Source organism: Microtus pennsylvanicus, chromosome 4, assembly GCF_037038515.1.
Source record: "Microtus pennsylvanicus isolate mMicPen1 chromosome 4, mMicPen1.hap1, whole genome shotgun sequence".
In the NCBI taxonomy this organism is placed as follows: Eukaryota; Metazoa; Chordata; class Mammalia; order Rodentia; family Cricetidae; genus Microtus; species Microtus pennsylvanicus.
The window spans coordinates 18,739,762-18,757,771 of record NC_134582.1 but is presented as its reverse complement, the minus strand read 5'-3'; the positions used below and the strand labels follow the sequence as shown (position 1 = coordinate 18,757,771).

Here is an 18,010-nt window from a genome sequence, read left to right as displayed (position 1 = left end):
CTACTGGAGACTGACAGCAGTAAGCACACACACCTCCAGCACCGCTGGGGACCCAGATCCATCAACAGCCGAGCCCAGACGGCACAATGCATACCTGTTATGGCCAGCTCAGCTCAGGGAGAACCTAGCTGATGCAGCTATCACAGCTCCCAACGACTGACTCTTGGCTCCAACAGCACCAGTCCAGGACATAAATCTGGAGGGCTGCAGCTTTCTGTGGCAGCTGATGAGACCAGTTGGGTAAGATTTTGAAGAATTTATCTTCAAAAATGAAAACCACTTAATTTCCTGACATTATGTTCTCTAAACATAAGCACAGCATAGTGACCCTACTATATGTTCAGGAAAAAAGTACAATGTCCACCTTTTATTTCTGATGTAAAGAATCCATATTTACACAATACATTCAGGTTTTTAAATATGTTAGTTCACTATAGAAAACCATTCTATTGAAACAGCAATAAGTGATCTGAATTCAAATTTTAAAATATTTGCTTGAATCAAAGGACTCGAACTGAATTTTATACAGCACTTCTGCAGAGATATCAAAGGAGGAAAAATGGAGAGCAGGTAACGGGAAAACATTCTCCTACCACAGAATAGGATTCCACAGGACAGGTGGCATCATCTCTCCTGTTCCGGCCACTGTTTGTGAGGCCAAGGCTGAGGGGCAGGAGAGTTCCCTTGAAAGGCCTGGGTTGCTGGCAATCCTGCAAGCACAGTGCAGGCCCTCTGCTCAGCCTGGCTCAGTCAGCAGGTGGCTTTGCACGGGGGCTGCTGCTCTGAAGGCTGCTGCTGAAACTGCAAGCTGAAGCCCTGGGAGGACAAGGTAAGGGGCCTCCAGCCCCGAGCCTAGCTGACGACCTTCTCACTCAGGGGCTCCTCTTTCTCTTTCTCTTTCTCCTTCTCCCGCTCTTTGTTCCAATCTTGAAGGCCCTCAGGGAGTGAAGTGTCCTCGTCCAAGCTGCCGGTGCCTTCCACAAATTCTTCATACGTGGATTTTTCTGTAAATGGTCTGGGGCCCAGAAGTTCAACCATATCATTCTTATCTAATACTTCCTTTTCTAACAGTAAAAGAGCAACCTGAAATACAAGTGATTTCCATTAAAAATTACTCAGCAAAATTTACTCAGAAGTTAAGATTTTTGCTTTTAGCTGACTTCATTCTAATAAGAACCTAAGGAGTCCGGAAGGTATCTCAGTGGTTAAGAGCACTTGCTGCTCTTACAGAGGACCAGGGTTCAGTTCTCAGCTCACTGCCATCTTGTAACTCCAGTTCCAAGGCATCTAGCTCCCTCTTCTGGTCTTTGAGAACACCAGACATGCACACTCTGCACATACATGCATTCAGGCAAATACTCATACATATTAAAAGACTGTAATATTAAAAAATAAAACATGGGCTGGTCAGTGGTGGTTGCATGCCTTTAATCCCAGCACTTGGGAGGCAGAGGCAGAGGCAGGCGGATCTCTATGTGTTCAACGCCAGCCTGGATACAGAGTGAGTTCTAGGACAGACAGGGCTACACAGAGAAACCCTTTCTCAAAAAACAAAAACAAAAAAAAATCTAAAAAAACAAACCCCAAAAAGGTCAAAAAGACAACTGAACATGTCTCATAAATAAAATCACATGATTTTTTAAGAGTAAGATGTATAATATAGCAGAAGTCAGAAATGTCCTTCATAAGCAAACAGGCAAACACATTTGGCACATCTACACAATCAAGGCTTATGCAGCTGTAATAAAGGGATGCACACACTTCTCTGCAAGAAAGTAAAGCACAAATGTGCAATGCAGGTTACGCTTGCTTTTAGGAGGGAAGAATAGACTATGTGCTATTGAGGTGACCTTGACCATCACCTCGGGACTACTCCTCATCTGAAATCCTTACGCAAGCAAAACCAAACCGACAGTGCATTTCTCATAACTAATTGTGAATGGAGCGCAGGAGGAATAAAAGCTTTAGGCTTCCGCTGATGCTAGCACACAGTGCAGTCGTGGGTGAGCGTGGATGTCTGTGCATACAAACTGAGCCACTCTCACAGCACCTCTCAGACCGGTCGGTCACATTGCCAGTGCTTGGTAACCACCCACGGCCGTCGTGGACAGCACAGGAGAGAGGGGACCTGCCACTCACCACCTCTGTGACCTTAAGCCCCCACATGGCCTCTCTGCATTGTTTCTTCACTAAGAAGTGGGGTAATGACACCTCAGGAGGTTGCAGGTTTAGCTGGTACTGTGTAAGCTAGTTCTCCTTATTCTGAAGGGTCGCAGACAACCTGCATAGGAAAGCAAAGCCTTCAAGCCCTCTCCTCCCAGTAGACTGGTCTCCTGACAGGCTCAACACTTTATCTGCATCCTTTTCTCTGCTGGGTCACAAAATACTTCTGACACCCACAGTGTCAGGATCCTTAGCCAACTCAACACATTTTCCTTCCACCAAACATTTCTTTGGTATATACTGAATGCACGTAGTCTAGGCAGGAGTGAGATAATCTTGCATGGGAATAAGGCTGGCCCTAACATTCTCCTTTGCTCGTTCACAGACTTTCTTCACCTAACACAAGAACCAGAATAGTGCTGCTTCTGTACCCCAGTCACGGGGAACACTCAACACCAGAGAGAAGGAGCACAGGAGGTCGGAAGGAAGGAAGGGATTCTTGAGTCTAGACACCAACTAAATCACCCGTAGAAAGCCAGATAAGGTGACTCACCCCTGTAATTCCAGTACTCAGGAGGCAGAGGCAGGGGAAGATTGGCACCAGCCTGCTACCCAGTGAGTTCCAGGCCAGTCAAGATTACACAGCAAAATCCTGTCTCAAGAAACCAATGAGGCTAGCAAGAAGGCTCAGCAAGTAGAGATACTTTCTGAGCAAACCTGATGACCTAAATCTAACCCCTAGAATGCACGTAAAGGTGGAAGGAGAGAACCAGCTCTACAGAATTGCCATCTGATTGACGTTTGTATGCTTGCTCGTGCACACACACAACCAAGCACTCATGCAGAGAGTCATCCATATGCTGGCACCCACCTTCTCTACATCAGCCTTCTTCTCGGTGAGAAGAGCCACAGTTCTTTTATAGGCATCATTAATGAGTATCCTCACTTCATCGTCTATCATCCTCGCCGTGGCTTCACTGTAAGGCTTCTCTAATACCATGTCCCCCTGGCGTGGGAGGTCAAATGAGATCTGCCCCACCTTCTCATTCATGCCGAACTGGACAATCTGAAAAACATCAATAATTAAAAGGTTAGATAAAAGAACCTTTACCTTTGAACACTTACAGAGGCCAGGGGACAAAGACACTCTGTAGATGACAGCCAAGGGTAGCAGCATGATTTAAACTTATACGGGAGCACAATCAGGACAAAATAAGTAGACAAGCAGTGCCCACACTACAGCAGCTCTGAAGCCCTCAGGCTATTCCACTTGTGGAGGGACAGGAAGAAGAAAGAACCAATTGATATTGCTGCTGGTGGTGGTGCACGCCTTTAATTCCAGCACTTGGGAGGCAGAGGCAGGGGTATGTCTGAATTCAGAAAGAACAGCCTGGTTTACAAAGCAAGTCCCAGGATAGCCAGGGCAACACAGAGAAACTCTGTCTCAAAAAACCAAAACAAAATAAAACAAAACAAACAAAAAAGCACTTGGTAAGATCAAACTGCCAAGAAGTTCTCCTGTGAAAAGACAGTCTAAACCTGAGAACACGTGACACAGGATGACACATGCATCTTTCACAGACTGTGTCAAAGGAGCCAAGGGGCCATGTGAGTGACAGATGGTTCCCAGGCCTACGTGAAGGCCCTCTACCTTCTGTCACTCCAGTTCCCAGGGCTTCCGCATGTACACAGTGCACAGACACATGCAAGCAAAACACCCTAGATAGGCATGAAACAGAAGTGAAAGGATCTTAAGGGAAGGGGGTGTTTCTGATCCAAGCGGGAAGCGGCAGAGACAAGGAATGGAAAGCACAGGCTTCCCACCTCCACAGCCTGACCTCCCAACTCCTGAGACCTCAAAGACAAACAACGCAAAATAATGTTTTCAGAGAGGAAAAGCAGGATGGAAACAGGTCTGCATCACAGGGGAAACTGTGACCCACTGTTCCAGAAATGAAGCACACAGGAGGAAGCAGAATGGACTCTGTGTTTCTTTTTTTTTTTTTTATTATGCATACAATATTCTGTCTGTGTGTATGTCTGCAGGCCAGAAGTGGGCACCAGACCTCATTACAGATGGTTGTGAGCCACCATGTGGTTGCTGGGAATTGAACTCAGGACCTTTGGAAGAGCTCTTAACCACTGAGCTATCTCTCCAGCCCCAGAATGGACTCTGTGAATCAGACTCAGAAGGACTCCGGGGGCTAGAAGACAGAGAAAACTACACACTACAGAAAAAACATTTTTTTTTAAAGATTAAACTAGACTGGGTCTGGTGGCAACGGCCTTTAACCCTAGTACACAGGTGGCAGAGACAGATAAGTCTCTGAGACCTTGAAGTCAGTCTATAGAATGAGTTCCAGGACAACCAGGGCTATACAGACAAACCCTGTCTCAAAAAACCCAAAACAAACAAACACAAACAAATAAATGGGCTTAAACTAGAAAGAAACAAGAGCAAATAATAAGTAATAAATAATAAAAAATAAATAATAAGTAATCACTGATACCACACGGGGAGGGGGGACCACTTTCAAAACAAGACATGGACGATAGGCAAAGAGCTCCTTCAATGGAGAACGTTCCCACAGAGACGGCTCACGTCTGCCCAGGGGACACAGCTTACTGCTGGGGCTGCTAAAACCAGCAATAAAAGCTGAAGAAAGCACAGGAATGGGAGCAGGTCAAGAGAGGCTGCTGCTTAGGGGAGGGGCAAGGGACAGGCTGTAGGGAGATTCCGAGTTCCACTGTCAAACTGTTGCAGGGACATGGAACTTAAAAATTAAAGTATAGGGCTTCTAGAGCACCCAGGTCTGGTTCTACATGGCAGGTCACAACCATCTGAAACTCCAGTTCAAGAGATCCTGTGCACTTTTGGCCTCCAAGGGCACTAGGCATATGCGGTACATATGCGTACATGCATCCAAAGCATTCATATAGATCAAATAACAAATCGTTTTTAAAAATCAAACTTTACAGCTGGGCACTGTGGCCCATATTGAAATCCCAACACTTGGGAGGAGAATTCAAGGTTACATCAAATTTGAGACTAGCCTGAACAAGAGACCCTGCCCTGAAAAATAAAAGCTTTGAAAACACTAAACTTTAAACTCTACCTATAACCATTACATACAGGATTCTTAGGAAAAACTCTGAAGACTGCAATACTCTTTTTTTTTCCTGTAAGTTTTTATTGTTTTTAAGTTTGGTTTTTGATAGAATTTCTCTGTGTAGCCCTGGATGTCCTGGAACTAGCTCTTTAGACCAGGCTGGCCTCAAACTCAAGAGATCCATCTACCTCTGCCTCTTGAGTGCTGGGATTAAAGGGCACCACTACCTTCCAGAAAGTTTTTATTGTGTTAGTGGACTTTTTGTTAGGTTTTGTTTTTATAGTATTTTAAACTATTTATATGTGGATGTCCTTGTATGTGTCTGTACATGAGTCCAGATGCTCTTAGAGGCCAGAAGTTTCAGATCTGGAGTTACAGGCAGTAGCAGCTGCCCAACGTGAGTTGTGGGAAGAGAATGTAGATCCTCTGCAAGAACAGTACACAGTCTTCTGAGCCATCTCTGCAGTGAATTTAAGAAAGAATCCTTGCAAGCAGAGAAAACTGTATAGCTCAATAAAATCAATAAAAAAATTTAAAAAGAAAGAATCCTTGCTTTAAGAACCTACACTAAGGAACCATCTGTGTCACCTCAGTCCTGACTTCCCAGGCTAATAGAAAGGGGGGCAAAGCCCAGGTACAGACTCACCTGGGCATAGGCACTCTGGGTAACCTTCCTCAAGTCATCCTGGGCTCCGGTTGTAATTCTTCCAAAGAAGATCTCTTCGGAGACGCGGCCACCCAGAGTCATGCACATCCTGTCCAGCAGCTGCTCCTTTGTGTACAGATACTGCTCCTTCGGCAAGTACTGAGCATAGCCCAGCCCCTTACCACGCGGAATGATGGACACCTGGTGAGTAGAGAGCACAGCGGTGAGGCTCCCACTCCCAATACAGTCCTGATCTAGCAAGGGCCAGGAGGGAAACTCTCTCACCTCAGAGTTCCAGAAAGCATTTCTGCCCTCTGTAAAGGCAAACTAAAACCAGTTGTTTAGTAAAGAAGTTCTGATGACTGCTGGCTGAGGTCTCCTCAATTCTGGCAGTTACCTGTGCCTCAGAGGACGGACGAAGGGGACGGTGGGCCAAGATGCACAAGACCTTTCATTTCCCTACCAGGTCCTTTTTATGAACCTAGGCAATTTCCTTTATCTTTAGAAAACTGTATTAAAAACGATTTCTCTATATAAAGTCTACCCACTTTAAACATATATAGTGGGTTTTTTTCTTTTTCTTTATTTTTTATTTGGTACCTGGAGGGACAGCTGTGGGTGGTGGGAACCAAACTCTTATATTTTTGGTTGTGAACCTAGCCTTTAATGGCTGAGTCATTGTAGCGGCGTAAACGAATGCAGACAGTTTGTAAAAATATATATAGTTTTAATGTAGAAATAGACTTACAGAACCACCGTTCCCGCGGAGACCAGGAGAGTAGAAGAAGAAGCTCGGAGTACGCTCGCCAAATTTATAGGCAGACATTAGCCCGAGGCAAACACGCCCCCTAAGGGGCAGGACTTATCCCTACAAGTCATCCCTCCAGACCTACAGTGATTTTTTTTTAAGTTTTATATTTATTTTTATCTTATGGTTGCTCTGTTTATGTGTGTCTGTATACCATGTATGCTGGACACCCTGGGGTGGAGTTACAATTATGAACTGCCATGTGGGTGCTGGGAATTGAACCCAGGTCCTTTGGAAGAACAGCCAGTGCTCTTAACTGTTGAGCCATTTCCCCAACACCCTAAAACATGAGTTTTAGAAGCAACTTCCAACCATAACTAATACATAAATGCTGCCACCATGCCCCCAAGTTGCCATGCACAGTCCTAAGCAACCACATGCCAGCCTACAACAGGCAAGTTTACCCTTTCTAGAATTGTGCGTAAGCGCCACCACAAGACTGCACTGTGTGTCTGGTTTTACTCCCTGTTTTTGAGATTCATCCATACTGCTGTGTGTACTAACAGCCTGCTTATTAATTTCTACTGCTTTACAGCATGTTACTGCTGTAAATACAGCAGGTATCTGTTTTTTGTTGTTTTTTTGAGGCAAGGTCTCACACTTGCCTAAGCTCTGGCCTTGAGCTCACAGCGTGTTAATCCTACTGCTTTACCCTCTGAAGTGCTGGGATTACAAGCATGAGCCCACCATGCCTGGCTTCCAGGTTATTTTTGATGGACAGCGGCGTTGTTTCTAGCTGACTACACTATAAATACAGCAGAAAAATCCTTGTGTAGAATCCATTTTCACCCATTTTAGGTGAGGATCAAGTCAGAATAACATTTACCTCCTGTAAGTAGTGCACACATCCTTGCCATCGACACCCTGCTAAATTCTAACCACTCCTAAGTGGCTCTGGTATCTATGTCTGCCTTTGCAATTCCCTAGTTTAGTGCCTATTCATATGCCTTATTTTATGAAGTGTATATATCTACTGTTTTACTACGTTGAGTTTAAGATTTACTTTTTCAGATATAAACCTTCTGTCAGTCACATTTATGGCAAACATTTTCAGAATGTGGCCTTTTCTCCCCCACTTCCTTTTAAAATGACTACATTTTGCCGGTTCTGGTGGCGCAGACCGGTAGGATTTGCTGAAGGAGGCAGAGGCAGGTGGATCTGGAGTTCGAGGCCAGCCTGGACTACATTTTGAGACAGAGTGTTACTATACAGCCCAGGATGGACTGGAATCCTGGTCTTCCAGCCTCTACTTCCTGAGTGTAGCACAATGTGCCTACCTAACCCTTTCATATTTTCTTAATGGCATTTCTCAAAGACAAGGGTGCTGGGTTTTTGTGGGGTTTGTTTTTGTTTACTTTTGAGTTGGGGGTCTTATTAGGTTGCCCAGGCAGGGCTCACTATTATGCACGCCAGTCAAATGCTCTGTCACTGATTTACACCACCAGTAGTGCTAGTTTCTTTATGTAGCCCAGACTGACCCCAAATTTAAAATCCTCTTGCCTCTGCCTCTCAAGTGCTGACATTACAAGCATGTGATACCATGCCCGGATCTCAAAGACTAAGTTTTAAATATCAATGAAGTCTTAATATCAACCTTTTAATTGATTGATTGATTGATTGATTGATTATGTGTATGTGTGTGGCTGTGTGCATGTCAGAATGTTTATCCACCAGGTGGGTCCTGGGATTGAACTCAAATCGTCAGATTTGGTGGCAAGCACCTTTACCCACTGGGTTACAGTTACAGAACGCTTCAGGCCAGGGGGTGGTGCTTTCCTCACCACCACCAAGGCTGCTCTCTCCCAGCCCTGCTCTGTTTTGGACACTTTCTGGCTCTGGTCTTCTGAAGAGTGAAAAGTCAAGGCTTACCTTGACTACAGAGTGAGCTCAAGGACAGCCTGGGAAACAGTGAGACTCTCCCCAAAATAAAAAGCAGAGGGAGTAGGGAGAAGGTTCAGTCAGGAAAGCGCTTGCTATGCAAGCATTAGGACCTGTGTTCAGATCCTTCCGAAGAACCTGACTATGATGCCAGGTGCCTGCAATCCTAGCACTTACAAGGCAGAGACAGGAGGATTCCTGGGACTGCCAGCTAGTCTTGCTGAATCAACATACCGCAAATCAGTGAGATGCCACCTTCATAATGATAATGGTGAATAATAACATGGAAAGCTATAAGAAAGACACTTAACACTGACCTCTGGCTTCCACACTCAAGCACAATAAGTGTAAGCAGATATTTGAGTCCCCACACTTGAACACATACATACATATACAACACACATACTGAAAAATACAAAATAAATATAAAATAAAATAAAAAAAGAGCTGGGGGTGTATAGCTCAATGGTAGAGGATTTATCCAGCATATATGAGGTCCTAGGTTCAATCTCTAGGGTGACAGAGAAGGTTTTGTCAAAAATTGTGCTCTATCTGCAGGAGGATGTATATAAGCATTTCCTTCAGCTACCATTAGTTTCTGCTACATCCCTCCAAAGGTACATTGTATCTGCTATCTCTCCAGTGAATATAACTCCTTTTCAGTCACTGCTCACACTCTAAGCTGGCCTGCCTGCTGCAACACACTCTGTGGCACCTTTAAGAGTGGGTCTGCATGCTCCAGATACCAGCCGGCGACTGCATGGCCTGCTTCGTGGTAAGCTACTGTCTTCTTCTCCTCGGGCTGCAGAACTTGGGTTTTTTTCTCCAAGCCTAATAATAACAAAAACCCCAAATCACTATTTTAGTGACAATGACATTAAAAAATAGCGATGTAACGCTACAACCTCATTACTTAAGACATAATTTAACAACTAACCCGCCTAAACTTTCTAACCAAAATCAGAATAAAGGGTCAAGTCTGAAATATATACAACTACAATAAAAATGTATATTTCTCATCTCTGCCCCAGGCTCGCTTTTATCCTAACTACCCACTGTTTTAAGCCACGTACTTATTTTGGGGAATAAGCCGCACAGGCCAGATAGAAACACTCTAGGAAGGTCACTCCCTGACACACAGTCCAAAAGACTCTACGTTAAGAATTTAATGCCTCCAGGCAGTGTTGCGAGCCTTTAATCCAGGAGCTCAGGAGGCAGAGGGAGGTTGAGTTCAAGGCCAGTCTGGTGAGTTCCAGGGCAGTCAAAGCTAGACAGAGAAACCCTGTCTCAAAAAACAGACAGAGAGACAGAATTCAATACCAACTGGAGGGCACAAAGATCTGCCATTTCAGTTTTTTCCCAGCTGCAGAGAGGTTGGCTCCCAGCCTCACTTTGTATCATGATTTATGACTGTAAACCCTGATGGTGCAGATTCTGGAGGCAAACCATCACACCATCTTCGAGGGTTCTGTTTTGCTCAATGCAATTCATCTGAGATAAATATATTCCACAAAGCTGTTAGGGTCAAAAGTTACTAATACACCCATGGTTCCACAAGCATTTCTTTTTCTTTTTGTAGTGCTGGAGATGGAACCTGGAGCCTTGTGTATGCTAAGCAGGTACTCCACTATTACGCTTTAACCCTAACCTTCTTGCTTATCTGAAAATACAAACCATCTCCCCACAGTTCACAGGATACCTTCCCTTTCTCAGTATGCCGCATTATTACAAAGACAAGGTCGTAGTTCACAGGGGCAGCACTATCAATAGGTAAGCTCTTTTCTACCTCAGAGAGGGAAGGGTTCAGAGACAAGAAAGCACAAGGTAAGCCCGGAGATTGCATGGCAAGCCCCACAGCTGTGTGGATATACTTTCTTTGTAGATCTTGCAATCTTGCCAAAACAGTAATCAAGGGCTGAACTTTTCTTTTATGAGCTTTTAAAAAAGAGACAAGGTCTCATCATTTACCCTAAAGTGGGCTCAAAATTGAAAACCTCCTCCCTCACCTCCCAAGTGTTGGGATGGCTGCCACATACCACCTAACATGTTGACTACCATCAGCCTTTAAACCTCAGTTATATTCAGCTGCCTTACCACCAATCACTCGTTCAATCGCTTGTTCGAAGTGCTTCTCGTTAATGGCATCTGAAAGGTGTCTTGCAGCAATCAAAGCAGCCTCATTGCAGACATTGGCAACATCAGCTCCTACAAACACACAAAACCATTCTCAAACTGACAGGCACACACTAGGGAGGACTGAACCCACACAGATCTTACCCATCCATCAGGAGACTGAGAAGGGGTCTAACTGAAACATAATTCAAGTGTTTACAAGATCCTAAGCTATTCTAGTATTAAGTACAAGCCTATATATACCCTTGGCCCTGTGAGCTAAGATGAGAGAATTAGTAGCAAATAGGTAACTGCAGACAATTCACCTTAATAAATAATAAGTTTCAGGTAATAGCAAACTATGATAGCTTTTTAAAATCTTTAAGCCTGGCGATGGTGGCGCATGCCTTTAATCCCAGCACTCGGGAGGCAGAGGAAGGCGGATCTCTGTGAGTTTGAGGCCCGCCTGGTCTACAGAGCTAGTTCCAGGACAGGCTCCAAAGCCACAGAGAAACCCTGTCTCGAAAAACCAAAAAAAAAAATCTTTTACTTATGTGTATGAGCATGCTGCCTACATGTATGCTTGTGAACCATGTGTGTGCAGAGCCAACAGAGACCAAAAGAAGATGCTGGATCACCTGGAATTAGAGCTATAGATTGTTGTTAGCTGTGTGGGTGTTGAACCTGGGTCCTCTGGAAGGGCAGCTAGTGCTCATAACTACTGAGCCCAATGACAGTATTTTCTAAAATTTTTAAAAAATGTATTCTTCTTTCATATATTACAACCTGACCAAAGACCCCCTCCCACCTACTCTCCCTCCATTTCTTTCAGAAAAGGGCAGGCCTCCCATGGATATCAACCAAACATGGCATATCAAGTTGTAGTTAGACTATGCACCTCCTCATATTAAGGCTGGACAAGGCACCCAGTATGAGGAAAAGGGTCTCAAACACAGACAGAAGATTCAGAGACAGCTCCTCTCCCACTGTTGGGAGTCCCACAAGAAGCCCAAGCTCTACAACTGTCACATATGTGCAGAGGGCTAGACCCATGCAGGCTTCCTGGCTGTTGATTCAGTCTCCGTGGGCCCCTATGAGTCCAGGTTGGCTGATTCTGTGGGTTTTCTTGTGATGTCCTTGACCCATCTGGCTCTTACGATCCATTCTCCCCTTCTTTTGCAGGATTCCCTGAGCTCCACGTAATGTTTGGCTGTGGGACTCCAATGACATTATTTTTAAATGCACATTAATCTTCTTAGTTTTGCCATCTTTGCTGGAAAATGACTTATGGGCATGTTAGACGACATGCTTACATAACTTATAATAATAAACATATATTAAAATAATCTAGTACATTTGGCTAACAAACTAAATTTAAGTAATGTGAAGCTTGTTTTTTTTTTTTTTTTTTTTTTTTTTTGGGTTTTTCGAGACAGGGTTTCTCTGTAGCTTTGGTGCCTGTCCTGGAACTAGCTCTTGTAGACCAGGCTGGCCTCGAACTCACAGAGATCCGTCTGCCTCTGCCTCCCGAGTGCTGGGATTAAAGGCATGCGCTACCACCGCCCAGCCAATGTGAAGCTTGTCAAATGTTTGGCACATAATGGCCTTAACGTGGATTTCTCAGGTTACGTGTATGTTAACACAAGTGAGCTAAGTAAATAAGTTTTATTTTTTTTTTATTTTTTGGATTTTCGAGACAGGGTTTCTCCGTAGCTTTTTGGTTCTTGTCCTGGAACTAGCTCTTGTAGACCAGGCTGGCCTCAAACTCAGAGATCCGCCTGCCTCTGCCTCCCGAGTGCTGGGATTAAAGGCGTGCGCCACCACCGCCCGGCAGTAAACAAGTTTTAAACAGTACAGTACTTCTGGGTAACATGACCCACAAGAAACTGCCTCTGTGTGGCCCACTGAAGGAGAAGGATCAGGGTAAGAAAAAATGGAATTTACTCAAAGGACAAAGAAAGCTTCAGAAATTCACAATGGTATTGACAGGATGGCTGAAAAGCACAGAACACGGAAGGTGACGTGGGAGAGGTCAGACCCAGCAGAGCATGCTCAGGCTGGGCAGCTCTCAGGTGGGCAAAAGCAGAAGTCTATCAGAAGGCAGCACTGTTGTCAAGAGACGGGCAGTGCCACCCACAGAACAAGCACAGGCTTCGCAACCATCTGTTCTGGTGGCAGGTTTTGGGGACTACTACTTACTTGGAGTAAGTAGTCAGGCACTATCACGGAAGGAATCTAGTGTTTAAAACTGAGCTGCCCCAGAGGTCTAAGAACATAGAATAATCACTTGAATTAACCTGCCACAGTCCTAGGGTGAGAGGACTCTGGGAGGAAGTTGTGGAAAACAGAAGGGCCAGATGTGGACCAAAATAAAAAACAAACAAAAAAGGGCAGGAGTGAATAGGAAAAAGCAGTCCTACCCTTCTTGGAGAAGACATCACTTCCTGAGGATAAGATCAACCCCTGGAACCATTGCTTTCTGCACACTGACCCTCCAATGAATACCTGACATCACAGCTGTATCATTCCAGCAAGATGATGAGCACACAGGAGACTGAAAATCTGAATACAGGCCTTGTGCCTCATAGATTCCCTCTCCACCCTCAACACCCTTGAGAACCCCTCACCCTCCAGCCAGACCCTTAACACCCCAGTGGGTGTAATTCAAGCAGCAGGGCAGAACCTAGAAGTCAGCACAAACATGGAAGCACAGCCTACAGACTGCAAAGCTAAGCAGAGCCAGCGGAGGTTCCACATACACAGACAAGGGAAGCCACCAAAGTGAAAACTTTCATCCACATCAGCACTCCCTCAGAACTGCCCAACGCCCAGGGAGCCACTCAAGAGTCCACAGTTCAGGCTGCTGCCCCTCTCCAGGGCACATAGCCAATACTCTCCAATTCCTAAAGACTCAGAAACAAACTGCAACTTTTCTTTTTCTTGAAACAGAATTGTTCACTATCAGGTGCCAATCAGGATGGCTCAGTTAGTAAAATGCTTACACTGCAATCCTGATGACCCGAGTTCAAGCCCCAGAACATATGTAAGGTAGAAGGAGAGAAGTGACTTCAGAGTTGTCCTCTGACTGCCACATGTGGGCCCCCAAACATACACACAATAACAAAGAACAACTACTATTTGTCTCTACGTAGCCCAAGATAACCTTGAACTCCCAATCTTCCTGCCTCCACCCCATCTACATCACACACACACACACGCACACACACACACTCTGGTGCTGGGATTAGAGGAGGGTGCCACCACAGGGTGACTAAGATGTATCTCCAGCTTCAAAGTATGCTTATATATATATATATTTTTTTTTTTTTGAAACAAGGTTTCTCTGTTGATGGAGGAAGGTCATTGGTTAAAAAAATAAAGAAACTGCTTGGCTGGCCCTCATAGGTTAAAACATAGGTGGGAGGAGTAAACAGAACAGAATGCTGGGAGGAAGAGGAAGTGAGATAAGACGCCTCAGACAGAGACGCCATGCTCCGCTCTCCTGGGCAGACGCACGCAATGAAGCTCCGACCCAGGATGTACGTAGGCTAGAATCTTCCCAGTAAGCGCACCTTGGAGTGCTACAAACATTATAAGAAATGGGCTAGTCCAGGTGCGAGAGTTAGCCTAGAAGAGGCTAGATAGAAATGGGCCAAGCAATGTTTAAATGAATACAGTTTGTGTGTTGTTATTTCGGGCATAAGCTAGCCAGGCGGCCGGGGTGCTGAGGACGCAGCCCTGCCGCTCTTATTACTATACTCTGTAGCTTCGGTGCCTGTCCTGGAACTAGCTCTTGTAGACCAGGTTGGCCTCAAACTCACAGAGATCTGCCTGCCTCTGCCTCTCGAGTGCTACTTCATGGTTAAGAAAGACTTTTATTGGCCGGGCGGTGGTGGCGCACGCCTGTAATCCCAGCACTTGGGAGGCAGAGACAGGCGGATCTCTGTGAGTTCGAGGCCAGCCTGGTCTACCAAGGGAGTTCCAGGACAGGCTCCAAAGCTACAAAGAAACCCTGTCTCAAAAAACCAAAAAAAAAAAAAAAAAAGACTTTTATTATTTTTATGCACCATTCATACTTTAATGGAATTTTGCATGCCTCTTCAAATATTCAAATCAAAGATACTGAAAGACATAAAATGCCAGATGATAACTTAAAAGCTTAATAATAAAAATGATCAAATGAATTCAATCTAGGTTCTGGAGCGGAAAGCCAGCAACACAGAGGTAAAGTCAGGAAAATGGCTGAGAAGTCAGCAACAACATGGAAGAAAACTCAGCAAGGAAACTAAGTTTTGAAATAATTAAATAAATTCTAAAAAAGAAAAACTTATTGAGCCAAATAAAAAAGTGGAGAGTATCACCAACAGACTAGGATCAAGAGAACACATTTAAGAATCTACAGAATAGAAAAAACTGAGATAAACACTAAAGGCTTTGTGAATAAATTCAAAGAAAAACCTCCAGATCTCAAGAAAGAAATGGATATCCAAATGTAAAAATTTTTAGAGCTCCAAAAGCACATGTCCAAAGGATCTCCCCACAACATCACAGAACCAACATGTCAAAATACAATACAAAGAAATTAAAAGCTTTAAACGAAAAAGCTAACTCACCCAGCAAAGCCAACACATTCGAGTAACGTGGGGGATTAAGCCAAAGAAGCATGGAATGAATGAATAAGTGACTGCAAATAATGGTGTATTTTAAAATTGACCAAAATGACACACCCCAGCACTCAGGAGGCAGAGGCAGGAGGAGCTCTGTGAGCCTGGGGCAAGCCTGGTCTAGAGTGAGTTCCAGAACAGCCAGGGTTACACAGAGAAACCGTCTCAAAAGAACAAAAAAAGAGCATTTATCTGGGCTGTTTCAGGGCACAGTCCACTGTGGTGGGAAAGTCAAGGCAGCCGGCCTTAAACACTGGCTACATTGTGTCTAGAGTCAGAAAGCAGAAATGGACGAGTGCAACCTGCAGCTAGCACCCTTGTTTTATTCAGTCCAGCCCTATTCCCTTAGGGTGGGTCTTCCCAACTCAAACGCCCTGATCAAGATAATCTCCTCACAGGCTACCTGTTTTTAGTAATCCCTCAAGGATGTGCCTAGAGGTTTGTCTCCTAGTGAGTCCAGATCCTGGAAATTGACAGTCAACACTAAGCATAACCTCAAATCAAAATCAGTCAAAAGAGATAGACAGTAACTACGTATTAATAAAGAAACAGTTCATCCAGAAGATATAAATTAAAAGAAGCACTAGTAGGTATAAGGTCAGGCAGACTCCTGGTTCAGTAGTAGTGGGTGAACTCAATACCCTATTTCCATCTTTAGATAAATCATCCAAACTAAAAACAAACTTCAGAGTTAAACTATACCACAAACCAAATAGACTTAATAGACATCTACAGAGTATTTGATCCAACAAATTCAGGAAGAATCAAAACCATTCCTCATATCCTATCAAATCATAGTAGAATAAAACTACAAATCAACAGCAAAACAAACTATGGAAACAATACTTCATACAATAATTTATTGGATAACAAATCAAAACCTCAAAGAGATGCCAATTTATGCCCCTAGGATTACTACAATAAAGACAGATAAAGGAACTGCGGTGGCTCACATTTGTAATCCCAACCCTGAGAGGCCAGAGGCAAGAGGATCACCACAAATTCAGGTCAACCTGAGCTATTAACTAGCAACCTGCAGACTAGCTGAGGCTTTGTAGCAAGATCTTGTCTCAAAACCAGAGGTGGGAGGAGACAGAAGAGAGACAGTCAGAGCAAATAGCAGTTACTGGCAAGGATACGGAGAAACTGGCATACATATTCAAAGTCTATGGTGAAAAGTTAAAATGATACAGTCGCTTTAGAAACTAGCCAGGTAATTCCTCAGAGATCCAAATACATTCACATCATAGGCTCAAGCAATTCTAAGAAAATGAATAGACCCACACAAAAATCTGTATGTGAATATTAGGAGTGTTATTCGTAACAATCACAAAGTAGAAACCACTCAAATGCCATCAAATGAAGAACAGGTTAAGTGAGACTAGGCATAACCATACACCAGATAATGAATAACCAGAAAAACAAATGAAGTTGCTCCATGTTACCACACAGACCAATCTTCAACAGCATTCTAAGTGAACATAGACAGGTAACATACTGAATAATCCAATTATATAATATATCCACATGGGAAAACCTATAAGGACTGAAAGTAGATTACTGTTGTCCAAGTCTGGAGGTGGAAAGAGATGCTGATGTAGTCTTCTCAAGGTGATACAATGTTTCAAAGTTAAATTATAGTGATCGCTGGGCTACTATGTCAATATTCTAAAACCCACCGAACTTGCACTTAGTACTGGTGAGTGCTGCAGCATGCTATCTCTATCAGTAACTGTTAAAAGACATTTGGGAACAAATTCTCAAAGATTCATGGATGAAGGGATATGCTAGGAACTGCTCATAATCCAATGCTGATAGAGGGTGGAGTCCACGCCTGGATGTTAACAGCCACCTGCGCATTCTCAAAGCTGGCGAAGTGCTCAAGGGTCAATTTTCTGATCCTCTAATTATGCACACATCTGAAGTTTCCCATAATTAAAAGGTAAAAACATCTGACGAAGGCCCCAAGTGAGAGGAACTGTAGTGACCTGGTACTTGCCAATGATTAAAAAATGCTTTAAAAACAGCAGTAATTTCCACTTACCTGAAAACCCTGGGGTTAAGGATGCCAGTTTTCTAGCCAATTTCTCCTTTTCCAAGGCACTGTCTAGTTTCAATGGCCGAAGGTGAACTTTGAAGATTGAGGCTCGTCCTTTTATGTCTGGGGGTCCTTTAGAAATTATTTTTAAGGGAAAAACGGTCACAGTGAAGCACATCTCAACCACAAACGTGGACTGAACCCAGTGAATACCATCTCACCAATAAAGATCTGCCTGTCAAAGCGGCCTGGCCTCAAAAGAGCTGGATCCAGGATGTCTGGCCGATTTGTGCCTGCCAAGATGACCACATTGGTGGTTGTGTTGAAGCCTAAAAAGGTAGTAATTAACATGCGGAGTCAGAATTAAACAACACAGGACAGAAAGCAAGACTAGCTAGCAGTAGATGGACATCATAAATCCATATCTGTATCAGACGTTGTTTTCTATTTTTACCAATAACTTTAAAAAATTTCATATGTGTGAGTGTTTCACCTGTATGTATGTCTGTGCACATGTGTGTGTAGTGCCTGTGGAGACCAGAAGAGGGCGTGAGATTTACAGTCCTTTGGGACTAATTAAAAGATTATTGT

General features: G+C 44.0%; 1 protein-coding gene across 1 annotated transcript in view; it reads right to left on the bottom strand.

Moving 5' to 3' along the window:
• Positions 1 to 335: 335 nt before the first annotated feature.
• The window catches only part of Afg3l2 (AFG3 like matrix AAA peptidase subunit 2), a 42,700-nt gene continuing 25,025 nt past the window's right edge, over positions 336 to 18,010 (bottom strand). Inside the window, exons 11-17 of the mRNA XM_075968419.1 lie at positions 17,641 to 17,748; positions 17,426 to 17,551; positions 10,700 to 10,810; positions 9,321 to 9,436; positions 5,920 to 6,120; positions 3,035 to 3,229; positions 336 to 1,083 (exon numbers count right to left, since the gene is read on the bottom strand). Of these exons, the coding sequence (XP_075824534.1) occupies positions 853 to 1,083; positions 3,035 to 3,229; positions 5,920 to 6,120; positions 9,321 to 9,436; positions 10,700 to 10,810; positions 17,426 to 17,551; positions 17,641 to 17,748 (1,088 nt within the window). The 3' untranslated portion in view covers positions 336 to 852. The remainder of the gene's footprint in view (positions 1,084 to 3,034; positions 3,230 to 5,919; positions 6,121 to 9,320; positions 9,437 to 10,699; positions 10,811 to 17,425; positions 17,552 to 17,640; positions 17,749 to 18,010) is intronic.